Source organism: Strigops habroptila, chromosome 1 (genome assembly GCF_004027225.2).
Source record: "Strigops habroptila isolate Jane chromosome 1, bStrHab1.2.pri, whole genome shotgun sequence".
Lineage (NCBI taxonomy): Eukaryota > Metazoa > Chordata > Aves > Psittaciformes > Psittacidae > Strigops > Strigops habroptila.
In genome coordinates this window covers 11,244,293-11,259,814 of record NC_044277.2, presented here as the reverse complement: position 1 = coordinate 11,259,814, position 15,522 = coordinate 11,244,293, and the positions used below count along the sequence as shown (strand labels likewise).

The 15,522-nt window shown below is 39.9% G+C and overlaps 1 protein-coding gene across 2 annotated transcripts in view; it reads left to right on the top strand.

Annotated features, from left to right (window-relative positions):
* The window catches only part of NSMCE2 (NSE2 (MMS21) homolog, SMC5-SMC6 complex SUMO ligase), a 131,044-nt gene that overhangs the window by 55,436 nt on the left and 60,086 nt on the right, over positions 1-15,522 (top strand). For both annotated transcript variants that reach the window (XM_030510857.1, XM_030510862.1), the window contains one exon: positions 5,294-5,447. In XM_030510857.1, the coding sequence (XP_030366717.1) occupies positions 5,294-5,447 (154 nt within the window). The remainder of the gene's footprint in view (positions 1-5,293; positions 5,448-15,522) is intronic.

The window sequence follows — 15,522 nt, the reverse complement described above, 5'->3', positions numbered from 1 at the left end:
GGACGTAATACTGGGAAGGACAAATTGCTAAATGCTGCAACGCTGCATGCAGAGTTATGCTAATTGGTGCCTTTTTAGACACCAGTCCCTTACTGTATGTAGACTAATACTGCAAGCTGGTCCAATTTTAGTCTATGGTACCTTTAACCTTGCTGGTTCTTGAATTGGTCTGGCACAGAATAATTTATTTCCTGTTTGGTGGTTATGGTAATTCCCCATACTGCCCCTTCGAATACCCTAAAGGTTTACCATTATTTTAGGCTGTACAAGCTGGCCTTTCAAAAAGCTTAATTTTTCGAGGCATAGCCTAACAGTTTATGCATGGAATAGATACACTACCAGCTGAAGAATCTACAAAAGGAAGGCTCATCCTTAGAGATATTGGCGGAAGTCGAAGACCTGGCTCATTTCATAAGCATTGCCCATCAAACGCAGTAACCTCTTAGCACAAATGAGCTGAAACCAGGTGGTGTGGTGTGTGGCCATGAGCAAATGTATCTTTTGATAGGTAAACCACAGATAGGTTTTTCTAAACAGTTATTTTTTTAGTGTTTCTAAATGTGTTTTCCTATCAGCACTGCTGGTAGAGTATGTGTGGAGTACCATTAATTATCACGTATAACATGTCTGTTCTCCCTCTTATTGCCGAGCTCCCATGTGAATACCCACATGGTTTTTTTGCTGCTATGGGACTGTCACAGCAGATGCTTCTGCTTTTTTCTATTGCTGTAAACAAGCTGTTGTGGCTGATACTTCTTTTCACCATATGTCCTGAACACTCCCAGTTCATAGTTATATGTCATTTCAGGATGCTTTGTAGGGTGTGTATGCCTCCACCCCATTTCAAAATCAATGTAAGTCTCAATGGATTGACTAATGACTGCAAGGTGTTACTTGGCATGCTGGTTTTGGCTGACAGTGCTACTAAATGAACAGTTGTTTGCTTAATGTGTCTTTCATGGTTCCCTCGTGAAGTAACTTCTACTAAGAAATTGAACATGCTTCGGGTTTGCTACTAAGCATTTGTCTGGCATGTGTTGAGACCAAAAAGAAGTATGACGCCAGTATGTTGCCCTGATGATTGGTAATTTTACTCTGTCCCTTAACTATATCCTAAATTTGTGTTGTTCTCATACATTTTGGTATGCTCATCATCACTACATCCATCATGAATCTATAGACTAGGAATGGGTGCTGAGAACTAAAGAAAACTGTAATATACCTGTAAGGGTGCTGTGCTGATGCAGTGTATAGGCTATTGCAATTCTGTCGCACTGGTCCTAGGTCCTCTAGGACTGATGTCACATTTTCTTTCATTTGCTTTCATTTATGTTGTTGTGTTAGACCATTCTCAATTCTCTTCATGGAACAGAATATGCAGAAACCAAGTTGCTTGTGCACAGCAAACATATTTACTTGTTATTAGTGTGGGTGGACATGCCTTATTATTCACCTGTGACATGTTGACCTTCCAGAAGGTTTACCTGGCATAGCGTACCTGTAGTAGCATACATGGTGGTAGAGTATTGACTGTGGTCAGGAGTGGTGTCTCTACTAATCATTTTAATAAAAGCAATTGACTGGAGGTGAACAGAAACTGAATTTAAATTGGAAACATGAAAGACGCTAAACTACAGGAAAGAGCATTCTTAGAGCATCTTTTTGTCTGACTCTTTAGGTTTCTGTACTAGAAGGTTGTCTGAGCTTATGTGTCATATGTGCTGTATTGCCCGACTATCCTTGCAATGCCATGTATTGCTATTGGCCATGTATTGCTATTGGGAATATAGCTGGTGTGAAAGACTTCTTTTTTTCTAGGTAACTCGTGGAATTACTCATGTTGCCTTTAGCAAATGGCATGCTCGCTCTTACTTTGTCAGATATATGGCAGCAAGCTGTATGATAGTTCCGTAGACAAGGAAGGGTTTTATATAATGGTTCTCTTGAGGTTGGTACAGATGTTGACATGCGCATTTTTGCAGTTGCACAGTGACAGGGGCAAAGCTTGTTCATGTGCGTATGATGCAGCTTCTCGAACTTGCTAACATGACAGTGTAAGTTACGGTCCCTTCTCTCTTTCCACTTGTATGTGTAAAGTCCTTTGATTCTGGAAGTTGGAGTTGAGGAAACCACTGAACTAACGTTGGCTGTGCCTTTCTCCTCACCTCTCATACTGAGGGTATGATTGAAGATGCTATGTTGGTGAATTTCTGTGCTCAAATCTTCCATGAGTCAAGAATAAGATAAAAAGAGCCTGATGTAACTATACCAATGTGTAGCATAGTCCCTGAGGAGAGGAAGAGATTATTGACATTGTCTTTGCTACAGATGGATGTCTGTGGTGAATGTCCACATTGTTTTTTACTCCTCGTGTGAGTATCAGCAACTTAGAAGCACTTTGGTTTGTTGGGTTTTTTTAGTATACGCAGGTGGATCTTTTAGATGGTATCTGGCCATAATGCTCTCATTCATGTTGAGGGCAGGTCCTAGTGACGGGTGGTTATTTGGGCTGTGCTTATGAGTGTAGTCCTCTGTTTATATGTTATTTTTATGTTAAAGAGAGAATGTCTGTAAAAGCAGCCTGATGAAGTTGTTCCATGAAGGAGTATGTTTGCACTACATGTTGTCCAGATCAAATCATTATTTTATAATGTGTTGGATTTTAAATGTATTTAGATTTAGTAACTGCTTTCTTGTGCTTGCGTACACTCGATGGCCAATTTTCTTCTCCAGTTGAATACTGAACAATGCTGGGTTTGGTTGTGATAGGCCTTCTTTTGCAGCACTTTGCTGTGATGCTGACACAGTGTCGTGGTTTAGCCCCAGACAGCAGCTAAGCCCCACACAGCCACTTGCTCACTCCTCCGCAGCAAGATGGGGGAGAGAATCAAAAAAAATACAAATTAGTAAACTCATGGGTTGAGATAAAGGCAGTTTAACAGGTAAAGCAAAAGCCACGCACACAAGCAAGGCAACACAGGAATTAATTCACTGCTTCCCACTGCAGTTCAGCCCATTTCCAGGACAGCGGGGCTCCATCATGTGTGATGGTTACTTGGGATGACAAACACCATCACTGTGAATGTCCCTCCCTTCCTTTTGTTTCCCCCAGCTCTATATGCTGTGGAATATGGTGTGGAATACCCCTTGGGTCAGTTGGGGTCAGCTGTCCCGGCTGTGTCCCCTCCCAACTCCTTGTGCACCCCCAGCCTGCTCACTGGTGGGGTGCTGTGAGGAGCAGAAAAGGCCTTGGCTCTGTGTAAGCACTGCTCAGCAGTGACTAAAACATCTCAGTGTTATCAATCAACACTGTTTCCAGCACAAATCCAAAACACAGCCCCTTACCAGCTACTATGGAGAAAAGTAACTCTACCCAGCCAAAATCAGCATACAGAGACAACATGTGAGTACATGTGATCGCCCCATTGCCCTGAGCACAGAATGCTCTTATTTCCTTTGCTCCTTTTGTCAAGTTTCATAGGACAAGGGCTGTACGCTACTGCTTGGCCTTATGCAGCACTCTGAGCATCTGTGCTGTTGGTCTTCAGAGTCACTGTACTCCTTTGGTACCAAGGTATTCCTGAATCTTTCCCATTGACAGTTGAATGTTGTGGTAGGTGATCTTTTATCTCCAGGTGCCTTTGAAAACCACGTGCTATCACCTGGCAGTGCATGCTTTTCTCTTACTTTACTTCTTGCCACAACTTGTGTCTGCCTAAAGTAAATGTGCCAAACTGGCTTTACTCTTGGAAGAAATAATAGTTCTATGGATTGCTTTGCTTGGATTAAAAGGAAAGTAAAGTTTTCTTGGCTGTGTAGCATTTTACATATCTGAAAAGTGCATTTTTACATGAATATTTATTATTTCTTTGGCTACTGAAATAAGATATATTCCGTAGGATTTCCAAGGTCTCTGTAAACTCTGGAACCTGTAAATGATTTGATGAAGTGGACCATTTTTGTCTCAGTGGGCTCTTTTCCTGTCTTTCATAAGGAACAGTATCGTGGTCTGGTGAGGGGCAGAACTGAATGTGTGCTGCAGGGGAAGAGTGGCTCAGCAGAAATGCTGCTTACCTCCTTTTTTTCAGAATGTCATGTTTCGCCATATGTTTGGGATAGAAATAGCTTTTGTCTGATTCAGGAAATGCTTAGCATTAAGAATTTGACAGATGTCCACCTTCTTTCAGAGTCTGTGCTGTCGCTGATCATCATTGCATAGCACAGACCCCACCACCTGTAAGTTAGTTCTTACGAAGACCTGTCAAAGGTACGATTCCCTAGAATTTCATGTTGGGAAGGAAAGACCATAATTATTGTTTTCTGAGGGTTCACAAAGTGGTTTCTGCATTCTTGGAATATCTTAATATCGCCTACATGATCGACTTCCCTTTTATTTCTAGTCATTTGTTCTTCAGATTATTTCAGATGCAATTAGTGTAAGCAAATGCTTTTCAGGAAACTGTTTGTGCCTGCCTGTATGGCACAATGCTTCTTGTTCACACAGCACAAATAAATTGAGGTGGTTTCCTTTTACATTAGCTATCTGTACTGCTTTTGCTACTGCTATCATAGAATCATAGAATGGTTTGGGTTGGAAAGGACCTTAAGATTAACTAGTTCCAACCCCCTGCCGTGGGCAAGGATGCATCACACTAGACCATGTCGCCCAAGGCTCTGTCCAACCTGGCCTTGAACGCTGCCAGGGATGGAGCATTTACCACTTCTTTGGGCAACCTGTTCTAGTGCCTCACCACCTTCACAGTAAAGAACCTCTTCCTTGTATCTAACCTGAACTTCCTCTGTTTTAGTTACCACACTAGTCATGCAGGTAGATTATAAACTTCTAGAAAGCTGATTCAAAAATGGGGAGAGAGTGGAGGTTTTTAGAAAACTCTTTAAAAAATTATTTCTGTTTTTCAGTCATCTCACTTTTTGGACAGAGTTGTATTCTTTGGTTTCGTTCACATTCAATATTATGCTGGTTCTTGTTAACATGTTGACCTTTCCTACTCGTGGATGTAAATTTGACTGCAGGGTTCAGTTTTGCCTGTTGTTAGTGTGAGAAATAACCTGTGCACAGTAACTGAGTTAAATGACACTGAGAAGTTAATCTCTACACATCATAGTTACTTTTGCTGAAACAAATATTTACCTGGAGGTACGGTTTCAGAGCAGGAAATCTAACTGTAGGTGAAAGAAACTGAGATTTTGTTCATGACTTTTTGCTTGATGTCTTCTGCTTTCTATTAAAATAGGTTATAATGAATAACGTTGTATTTCTTATTCCTTACAGATAAAACGAGAAAAACCAGAAAATATACCAGATTTAAAATCTTTAGTACAAGAAAAATTCACTGCAATGGAGAGCAAGAACAGTGACTCAGATTTGCAAAAGAATGAAAAATATATGTATTTTAAGGATCAACTTAAACAGATGAGAAAACAATGTAAGTTCTATCTTTTAAAAACTATAGATTCTTTGAATGCTAAATGGTAAGATGTGACTAACTGCCCTATAGAGCTGCCAGTTATGGCTCAAACTGAGGTGGGTGTTTGTATTTAAAATCTTATTTAAATTGCTATCCGTGCAGAAGAAAGCCAGTGTAAGTACCTTGGTAGTTTTATTTAGACTCCCACAGCTCCTGCCATGTCTGAATACGAATATCCTGAAAATGTTGCTTCACATCTTCTTCTGTGGAAGGTGGGCTTTTTCATTTGAAGACTTTCTCATTAGTTTTATTCTTAGTTGATAGGATCTTCTAAAAAGATTAGGTAAGCTGTTTTCATTTGTCACTTGAACAAATTGCTCTTGTTTCACAACTTAGGATGTGTTGCAACTCTAAGAAGACCTTTGCTTTAATCGTAGAACTATATTGTTGGAAAATGCTTACTGTGTGTGTTCTCAGGTTTACAGCTTCTATGCACGCACCATGTAACACTGCAATTTATTAAAATCTGGTTTTCTTAATTCATGTGATTTATCAAGTGTTGAATTATGAAGTTATTCGTGCTTGAATTACCAGAAAAGTTGGAGAGCGAACAGTTTTAGTACTTATGCAACACAACAAGACTGTATGCTTTTATTGCCCTGCATATTATAGCAGCCATTAAAATATCTCTCTGATTACTGTTGCCAGGAAAGTTCATAGGCTCTAACACTATTTGTGCTGTTCTTCCCCAGTTGTGATTGTGTTTTGAAATCATATTATTCTGCTTGCTGTCCCTTGACCCCTGTACCTATTCCCTCCCACCCTACATTTTGATTTCAACAGAAACTGGTATCTCAGGAACCTCAGGAGTTATAGATTAATGATTTATGCCTTAGAAAATGATACTCTGGATGCTTTCCTGCAGCTCTCCTTGAGTTTTGTTTTTTTGGAGCCCTATCGAAAACCCACTGAAACTAGCGGAAAGAGTTTTCCCGCTGACTTCACTGGACTTTGGATTACTTTGATGTTCCCTGTAGAGATTTATGAAGTGTGAAGACATGTTTGACAAGGTGAATTTTAGATCTGATATCTCAAGACTCCCTAGGATTAGAGCTTGAGGGCTTAATGTATTTGTTTCCCATCTTTATGGTTTCTAAGATTTTGGATTTGAGTATTAGCATTGATCTCTGAGTTTAACAGAGCTCTTGGCACTACTCTTAAGAATGAACATACCAAGTTGCAGACCACAAAACAGTGTAATTTTCACTCCCTGCATGACCGTAAAATTATTACTGCCCCACCATTATGTTGTAATTCCTAATTTCCAGGTGTTTGTAACTGAGAAGATAAAATCTTGATAACTGACTTTGGATTTACTTTCCACCCTGTAATTGCCTGAGGAAGGGGTGTATGCCCTAGTACTACATTCAGCTCAGGCTATGGGACTGAGTTCTAAGTGGAATACCTCTTCATAAAAACTCCAAATTAAATAAGCACAGTAAGAGTTATTCTTTAAAAAAAAAATATACAAGGGCATCATTCTGCTCCTACTGTCTGAAATCCAGATATGTCTTATTAGCCACTTGGACTTCTGTTGTAGTTGTGCACAGAGGTCAGACTGCCCAAAATGAAATGCGTGGTGATGTTGGATGGACTGCTGTGTTCAGACTGTTTCAGTCAGCTGGATCAGCTTGGGTTTTGTGGAATTCGTGGTGGTTTTGATGAGGTAAATCCTTCACATTTGCCCCTATTGCAGCATTTTATACAATTTAAAAAGCTGAATGGAAAGTTGTTAGTTAGCTTTCACAGACTTGGATGCAATATAATGGGTGTGCATTCAAATAAAGAGCCTGGTACATTCCCCCTGCTTTTGAAATGGATAACTAAATACCACCTCAGATCTGCAGATAGAAACAGGTGGAAAACGCAAAGTTAAACTTTTCAAAGCAAGCACAATTGTGCTGCCTTAAGCTTGTATTAATGTTGTATCTTCTGCCTAAATAGTCTGTTGATCCACCATGAAGTCACCTTCTTACTTTACTTTCCTTTTCAAAAGGCTGTTTACCACGAAGGCTCTCAGAAATTCTTGAGTAATAATGGGTGACTGAGGATCAGTGGAGTCTGTTTATATTCACAGATGTAAATTTGCTTCTTATGATAGTGACCTGGAACCAGTAAGACTGTTCAGTTTCTCTGTTGTACCTAGTTGATCTTCTTACCATTACCCTTATCCTCCCTCTCTGTTTTTCTGTGTTTTGGACACTCATACATAACCTTTAAAAAAGACCTGAAAATTGAATATAACAAATTCATAGAATCATAGAATCATAGAATCGTAAGGGTTGGAAAGGACCTTAAGATCATCTAGTTCCAACCCCCCTGCCATGGGCAGGGACACCTTGCCCTAAACCATGTGGCTCAAGGCGCTGTCCAACCTGGCCTTGAACACCGCCAGGGATGGAGCATCCACAACCTCCCTGGGCAACCCATTCCAGTGCTTCACCACCCTCACTGTAAAGAACTTCTTCCTTATATCTAATCTAAACTTCCTCTGTTTAAGTTTGAACCCATTACCCCTTGTCCTACCACTACAGTCCCTAAGGAAGAGTCCCTCCCCAGCATCCTTGTAGACCCCCTTCAGATACTGGAAGGCTGCTATGAGGTCACCACGCAGCCTTCTCTTCTCCAGGCTGAACAGCCCCAACTTTCTCAGCCTGTCTTCATACGGGAGGTGCTCCAGCCCTCTTATCATCCTCGTGGCCCTCCTCTGGACTCGCTCCAACAGCTCCATGTCCTTTTTATGTTGAGGACACCAGAACTGTACGCAGTACTCCAAGTGGGGTCTCACGAGAGCAGAGTAGAGGGGCAGGATCACCTCCTTCGACCTGCTGGTCACGCTTCTTTTGATGCAGCCCAGGATACGGTTGGCTTTCTGGGCTGCAAGCGCACACTGCCGGCTCATGTTAAGCTTCTCGTCAACCAACACCCCCAAGTCCTTTTCTGCAGGGCTGCTCTGAATCTCTTCTCTGCCCAGCCTGTAGCAGTGCCTGGGGTTGCCCCGACCCAGGTGTAGGACCTTGCACTTGGCTTGGTTAAACTTCATAAGGTTGGCATCGGCCCACCTCACAAGCGTGTCAAGGTCCTTCTGGATGGCATAAAGATTAAAAATGACAGATACTCACATTCTTATAGGATCAGGGCCTCTGGTCTTAACATCTTTGTGAGAGGCTAAGCTGACACGTGTACTCCATCTAGTACAGAAAGGCTATTCTCATTGTTGGGCTCTGTGTAGTAAATTACTATGCTGAGATGTATAATTGAGCACTAGCTAAAATATCACATATACCATGCAGAAAGTAGTGTTACTGTAAAGAATGGGCTCAGAGGCAGGAATTTTGGGGTTGCAATACCAAAAGCTGAAGATTCATCAGATCTGTAGAAGACATCTATTAGCTTTGCTAAACTGGTGATTTACCCTTCAGCATGCTGTCTGTACATGAGGTTTTTGTTTTGGTTTGGACAGCATATTGTAATGTGTCTGCAAATTTTGGGGGACACGGTAAAACTACTTGATGTGAGTTACCTGTATCAATCACTTCATCTACAGCTACCTGGCTGGTACTTTGTTTTCAGCTATTCGTCTTGCCAGGTTTGGGCACAACTTAGTGCGTTAACTCCTGGCCTGTTTCAAGCACATATATACAGTATGATCCAATTTTTAGCTCTTTCCTGGGGTTTGGTTTTGTTGCTAAATCAGATAAAATACAAAAGCTCCAGACATGTTTTCTCAGAGGAGCTTTCCTGGAGTTTTCTTTTGTCCCAGCCTTTTCTATTTCAAAGGAGCAGAGGGGGTAGATGCTAAAATGATTTGCCTTTCATGATAGGTTACCATTAATCATTGTATACCTTTTATGCAGAGTTTGACATTTTTATTGTAGAATAGCTGAACAAGGAAATGTTGTAGTCTCATGTTGTTTTGCTACTTAGAAATCAACCAGGATTTGAAGGAGAAAAACTTCCTTGAGAGAGGTTTTGGGTATGGTGCAGAGTGTGAAGCAGTTAAATGTAACCTTATTTCAACAGAAGATTCAGAAGGCTAATACATTTTGTCTCTTGATATTTGGTGCCCCAGTGATGAAAAGGAGCTGTGTGGTTTTTCCCTGCCACCTGAGAGGTGACATGAAGCACAGTAGGTAGCTCTGATACTCTCAGGGAGGAGATCAGCACTGTATCACCTTCAGGTTGTCCTCTTCTCCGGGCAGTTCTGTGGGAAGGAGACCTTCTGCGCTTTGAACTTTAGCAGCAGCTAAAGTGCAGAAATGAAATTGGGAAAGTGCATCTGTGTGACAGTAAAGATGATATCATGCCTCAGAGCAGTTTCTGTTCTGCTCAGCTTTCAGACAGTTTGCAGGCATTTTCCCTCAATCTGTGAGCCTTTATTATGCAGCTCCTTTAGCTGGAATTTGTGCAAAATGATGCGAAATCTCCACCTCTGATGATATGTGTCAAAACACTGTCAGACAGGTTTTATGTGAACAGCAAGTGATTTTTTTTCTGGAGTCTGTTTTCAGAACTATCTCACATTCCTAAATTCCCACTTCTTATTTTTAATGGAAAACATTTTCATTTTTCTACTCAAACCTGCTTAGAATGTAAGCAGTGGAAAAGAAGTGTTGATTAATATGTTTTTATAATATTTTCAGCTATTTCTTGTATTTCAGCTATAATGTACCCAAAATGGCTACATTATCTTTTCCAAATAATGGAGCACTTGGAGGGATATTCACTAGATCTGGTAATAGCAGCAAATTCTAAATGATTACATGTGTGGTTTGTAAGAAAACATTTTTGTGACCCTGCATGACTGATGCGCTCTTTGCGCATAAGGGTCCTGGATCTGCAGAGTTCTTAGTGATCTCCTTTTGATTATGTGAAATGCTTGAGCAAGCTGCTTAAATTAAAGTGTTTGAGTAGATCCTTTGAAAGGAGTGAGATTGCTGGCATGTTTCACTTCCTTATTGAAGTGTAACCGCAGTACAGAACCTTGCAGGACTGAGCCTATAGGGACCAAGTCATGATTACTGCAGGAATTGTAACTTTGCGTTTTGTATCTTCTGTAAATTTAAAATCCCACCTTCTGTTTAAAGTTGTATTACCAAGTCTTTTTATTTCATGCCTATATATATATATATATATCAAAGGCATCTTCTGGCACAGAGTATGAGAATTTTGCCTTCACAAAATGAAAGTAAGATCTGCCTTTAATCTCTATGTGTCAGTTTAAATTTCTGATACTCTGTGAAAAGAGCTAATCAGAAGGTATAATCTCTCCTGCTGTGACCCTAGCTGCCACTGCTGTGTTTGCTGAAGGTTATTTAGTTTCGCATTCGGTGCGCAAAGGATGGCAGGTTTCATAGCCCTTTTATAGCAGCTGATAACATGCACTTTGGAATCCTTGATAACTACGGGCTGTATGAACACCCAGCAGATGCATGTTCAGTAGTCATGTTGTAGGAAGTGTTAAGGTTTGAGTGAATGACAATATTGCTGGTTTTGCCAAACAATTGAAGGAGTGAATTTGGCAAATGTAGGAAGGATTTTTTTTTTATAGGGAACAAATAATTTTGAGACACAGTAGTAGTTCTGGCAATTCTTTTGTTATAGGAAACCAGTCATTGTAATGTTGTTTGGAAAGTAGTAACACTGCAGTTGTAAAGCTCTTCCTTGCCCTGTCCACTGACGAAAAAATGTCACAGAGGTTTGGAAAGGAAAATGTATGTATCATGTTTTAACATTTTGCTAGGACAGATTTATGTTCCTTATCAAAAAGCAAATACTTTAAAAGGAGAAGATTTAAAATTTAACATTTAGTGTTTGAGCAGACACCGTTATGTCCTGTTGATGTATTTTAAGTCATACATATGCTCAGAAATAATGAGGTAAAAAAATGTTGTTTTAGATGCAGTTTGGGTAGAAAACTGCACTGGTCAAAAAAAGAAGAGACACTGTGAAAGAAATTCTCTTTAAATTTATATAACAGTCTATCTGGAGGTTCCAGGAAGGACTGAAGTCTTTGATTTGCTTTTAGGAGGATAAGAAAGCAAGCTGCAACCCATGTAGTACAGTGCTTGAAAAGTTTCATCCAATTAATCCTCACAACATCACACTGATGGAGGCAAGTTAATCTTATTCCTCAACATATAACAGAGCTGAAACTTCATAGTTAAAGTTACGTGTGTGGAGTCACATAACTGATTTGCAGTTCTGGTTTCCTGTTCAGTTCTGCTTAGCGTCTTAGTTGGTCTGTTTTCACCTTTATACTTCAGCTATGTTGGCAGAGGATCAGTTGAAAAACAACATTAGTGTGTGTTTCTTTGTCTTTTTTAATATAAAATAATAATTTAAAATCCCTTTACTGACTAATTATGGGAAAGCAACTTCAGCAGAAAAGTTGGAAATCCTAACCGAAAGTGGAATCGATGTTATGACAGTTCAGTGGCGTGTGTGGGATATGCACTTTTCATTTATGTAAAATTCCTTATTAGACAGCCCTTTGACTAGTAAAGAAGTGACAGATGATCGAGCGCTTAGGAAGGTCACTTGGAGTTTAGGAGACTTTGGTTTAGTTTCTTTGCTTTGTTACAGTCTTCTTGTATTAGATCAAGTCATTTAGGTTCAGAACAGGTCACTGGGAGTTAGGTGCTTAAAATCTTTGTGGGTCTGAACCTTATGCGTATGTCTGAAATTCAGCTATGTGTATACTGTGTTTTTGGACTGTGCAAGGAAAGACTTATGAATGTGGACTCATATCTATGCTGCTCCAGGCTGATACCCTATGGAGCGAAGTAGCAGCCCCTAAACTAACCATGTCCACTGCAGAACGCTCAATTGCCCTGCTTGCCTTGTGGAACTGAAACATCAGTATTATTTTTTGTGGTTTTTGTCAGTTCAAAGAGCTGGAAATAATAACATAACTGTGTTTTAGTCTGCCAGAGTCATGTTTTCATGGCGTGATGCTGAGGGAGCAAATTGCAGCCCCTGAGGAGTGACATGAATATGTTTAGAGGCAGTTGTATGAATGAGATCTGACTTTTGGGTAGGGTTAAAGGACTACCCTGAGAGAGAAACTTGGCATGGTTTTGTCCTTTTGGGACTGTCCTGTCTGGATATTTTCTGGAAGGAACTAGTTGGCTTGCTTACTTGTAATTTTGCAGGATTAGAAGATCAGGGCCTGGGAATGAAATAGAATGAGTTAAAGTGATGATGATGAAGTCTGACATACAATCCCTCTATTTCACAGAGTTATTGGAAGGAGAAACAAGCTAGAAAAACAAATTAGAGAAATGGGATGCTCAAATACTGTAGCAGTGAGAATAAGATGAATATCCAAATTGCAAAATTACCATCACAGCTAGTGTTCTTGATAGTTTGCAAAGAAGGACCAACTCTAGAACAAATGAAACCAGCAGGACGTTTCTTTTGTGATCGGGGACAATTTTTCCATGTCAAAAATTAGCTATGTTGATAGGATTAACAGGCAGAAGCTTGCATTAACAATGATTCTGTTAGTGGACTAATGAAGAACATCAATTGCGAATGGATCTGGTGAGGGTTTCTGTGATGAAGTTATTGCCTTTCTAATATGATTGACCAAAATAAGAAGTTTCTTGCTTTGGCATTTAGAGCTCTGACATGGAATTCATAACTAAAATGAAAGAGGAATCAACCCACCCCCTCAAACAGCCCTTTTCCACTGTGAGTAACCTGGAGTGTAGGAGATCTGGGTTTCAATCACAATGATTTAAAATCAGAAGTTAACTGAATCTTGGCCTGTAGGAGATTGAGCTGTAGCTCTGGAATCAGTCTCCCTCTTTCTCAGTTCAGGGTGCATTTAACTATATATAAAAATGGAAACAACTGCAGAAGGAAATACTGAAGCTTTAACCTTGTGGTAAAGGCACTCAGCTGAGGGAGGGAGGTATCTAAATCAGAAAGATCATCACATGTAGGTTTCTTCTGTTATAAATATCTGCTCTTCAAATATCTGCCCTTCCAATCAGTGAATACTTGAGGGTAAACACCTCTTACCTCTTTCTCTGTCTCTCATCTGATCTATACATATATTTTTAAAAGATCTATATTTAATCCCATTGCAAAAGTCTTTGCAAGATAGATACAATTCTTGCTTATATATCAGCCTGGCTTTCGGATCAGCACTAAGTATATAAAATCTAGAAAGGAAATGGAGTGTTGCATAGAAATAATTTTTTATTACTATTATACGCTTAGGGATAATACTTTGTGTAATTTATTGTTACTGTCAAGGGATAATTCTCTCTTAAGTGAGCACATTGATGGCTACCAGCATGGCATTTTTACTGTTTGTAAGAACACAGAGGTCAGGAAGGGAGCTTCTAGATGCTGATTCCATTCCCTTGATGTTGCATTCAATCACATTTAATAAAATGCCATCTTAAAATATACAGTTTTTTCTCCTTTACTTCTATTGGAAGAGTGATGAAAAACCTTAGAACCTTGCTCAGCCTGTGAGAAATTTTCAGGCAGATCAAGTGTGTGACCAAGTTTTTGCTCATTTGTTCTTGTGCCAGCACTGCACCCTCGCTTATAGAGGTGTTTTCCCTCAATGGTGTTTAGTTCAGTTCACTCAGTGTCTATATTTCTTGACTCTTTGGTAATCCAGTTGTGCAACATGGAAACTCATGTCTTGTGGCCATATTTGAACTCATTAGAAATGTTTTACACATTTCAGGTGAGTAAGAAGCATAGAGATAGATGATAAAGCTTGCCTGTAGCTGAAATTCCAAAAACTACAAAAGATGGATTATACCCTATGGAAAATTTGCGTCCTGGTAACAAAACGTGAGCAATTTCACTGGATGTTTTAATTCACTTCTTTCATAGTGTAATAATACATACTATCTTACTTGTAAAAATCTGAGCAGTAAAAATGCAAGGACTGCCTCTGCCAGCTCAGTACAATTTTACTTGCCATTATGTCTTTCACATGCTATTCAGACCGATTTAAAAGGTAGAGGATGAAGGAATTCCATTCTTGTGCCATGAGCTTACAGCTTAAACTTCAAGTGTGACCACAGGAAAACAGATGAAGAATGGTCCAAGGAGAAGAAAACAAAGAAAGAGGAAAGGGAAAGCTTCTCAGTGTTACGATTTTTCAGTTGAAATGTTCTCGTTTTGAAGTTAGGATGTTGAGGAGGAAAATAAAGCTCAGTGAAGCTTTAAACTTAGGGAACTTTGTTTTGTTTACTCATTTTTTCTGTTACTTGAATATTTGTGTTCTTGAGTAATCAGGTCTTAAAAGGGGCCCATAAGAAAGATGGGAAAGACTTTTTAGCAGGGTCTGTTGTGATAGGACGAGGGGTAATGGTTTTAAACTAAAGAGGGGAGATTCAGGCTGGATGTGAGGAAAAAATTCTTTACAATGAGGGTAATAAAATACTGGCACAGGTTGCCCAGAGAGGTGGTGGATGCACCATCCCTGGAGACATTCAAGGCCGGGCCGAATGTGGTTCTGGGCAACCTGATCTAGTTGAAGATGTCCCTGCTCACTGCAGGGGTTTGGACTAGCTGACCTTTGAAGGTCCCTTCCAACCCAAACTATTCTATGATTCTGTGATTCTATTTATTCTATTCCTGGATACACAGTAGGGTTTTTTTACCCTTCCTATATGTTCATTTTAATAATTTGTATGTGGGTCTTTGTGCCACCAGTATGCACAGGTATCAAGGGAAGTACTACTTCAAGTAGAACTCTACTCCAAGTAATGCATTTGGATTTAGTGCTAGCACAAAAAGCATTTGAGGAAGAACAGGGAAGCAGATCTGAGATAATGCTGACTAAATAACTCATTAATGCATATCATGCTGCATGGTAACTTCAGATTCTCCAGTCAAGAGAAAACATTTGGTGGTTTTATGGGTCCTGAAACTATTTGTCATGTAGCTCTTTGGTGTCTACATGACATGGCCACATGAAGCTCTGTGGCCTTCAGAAGAGCTGCAGGTTGAGCTGGATTTTGCTTTGGTGTCAGTGTAGTTTTTGAAATCAATGGAA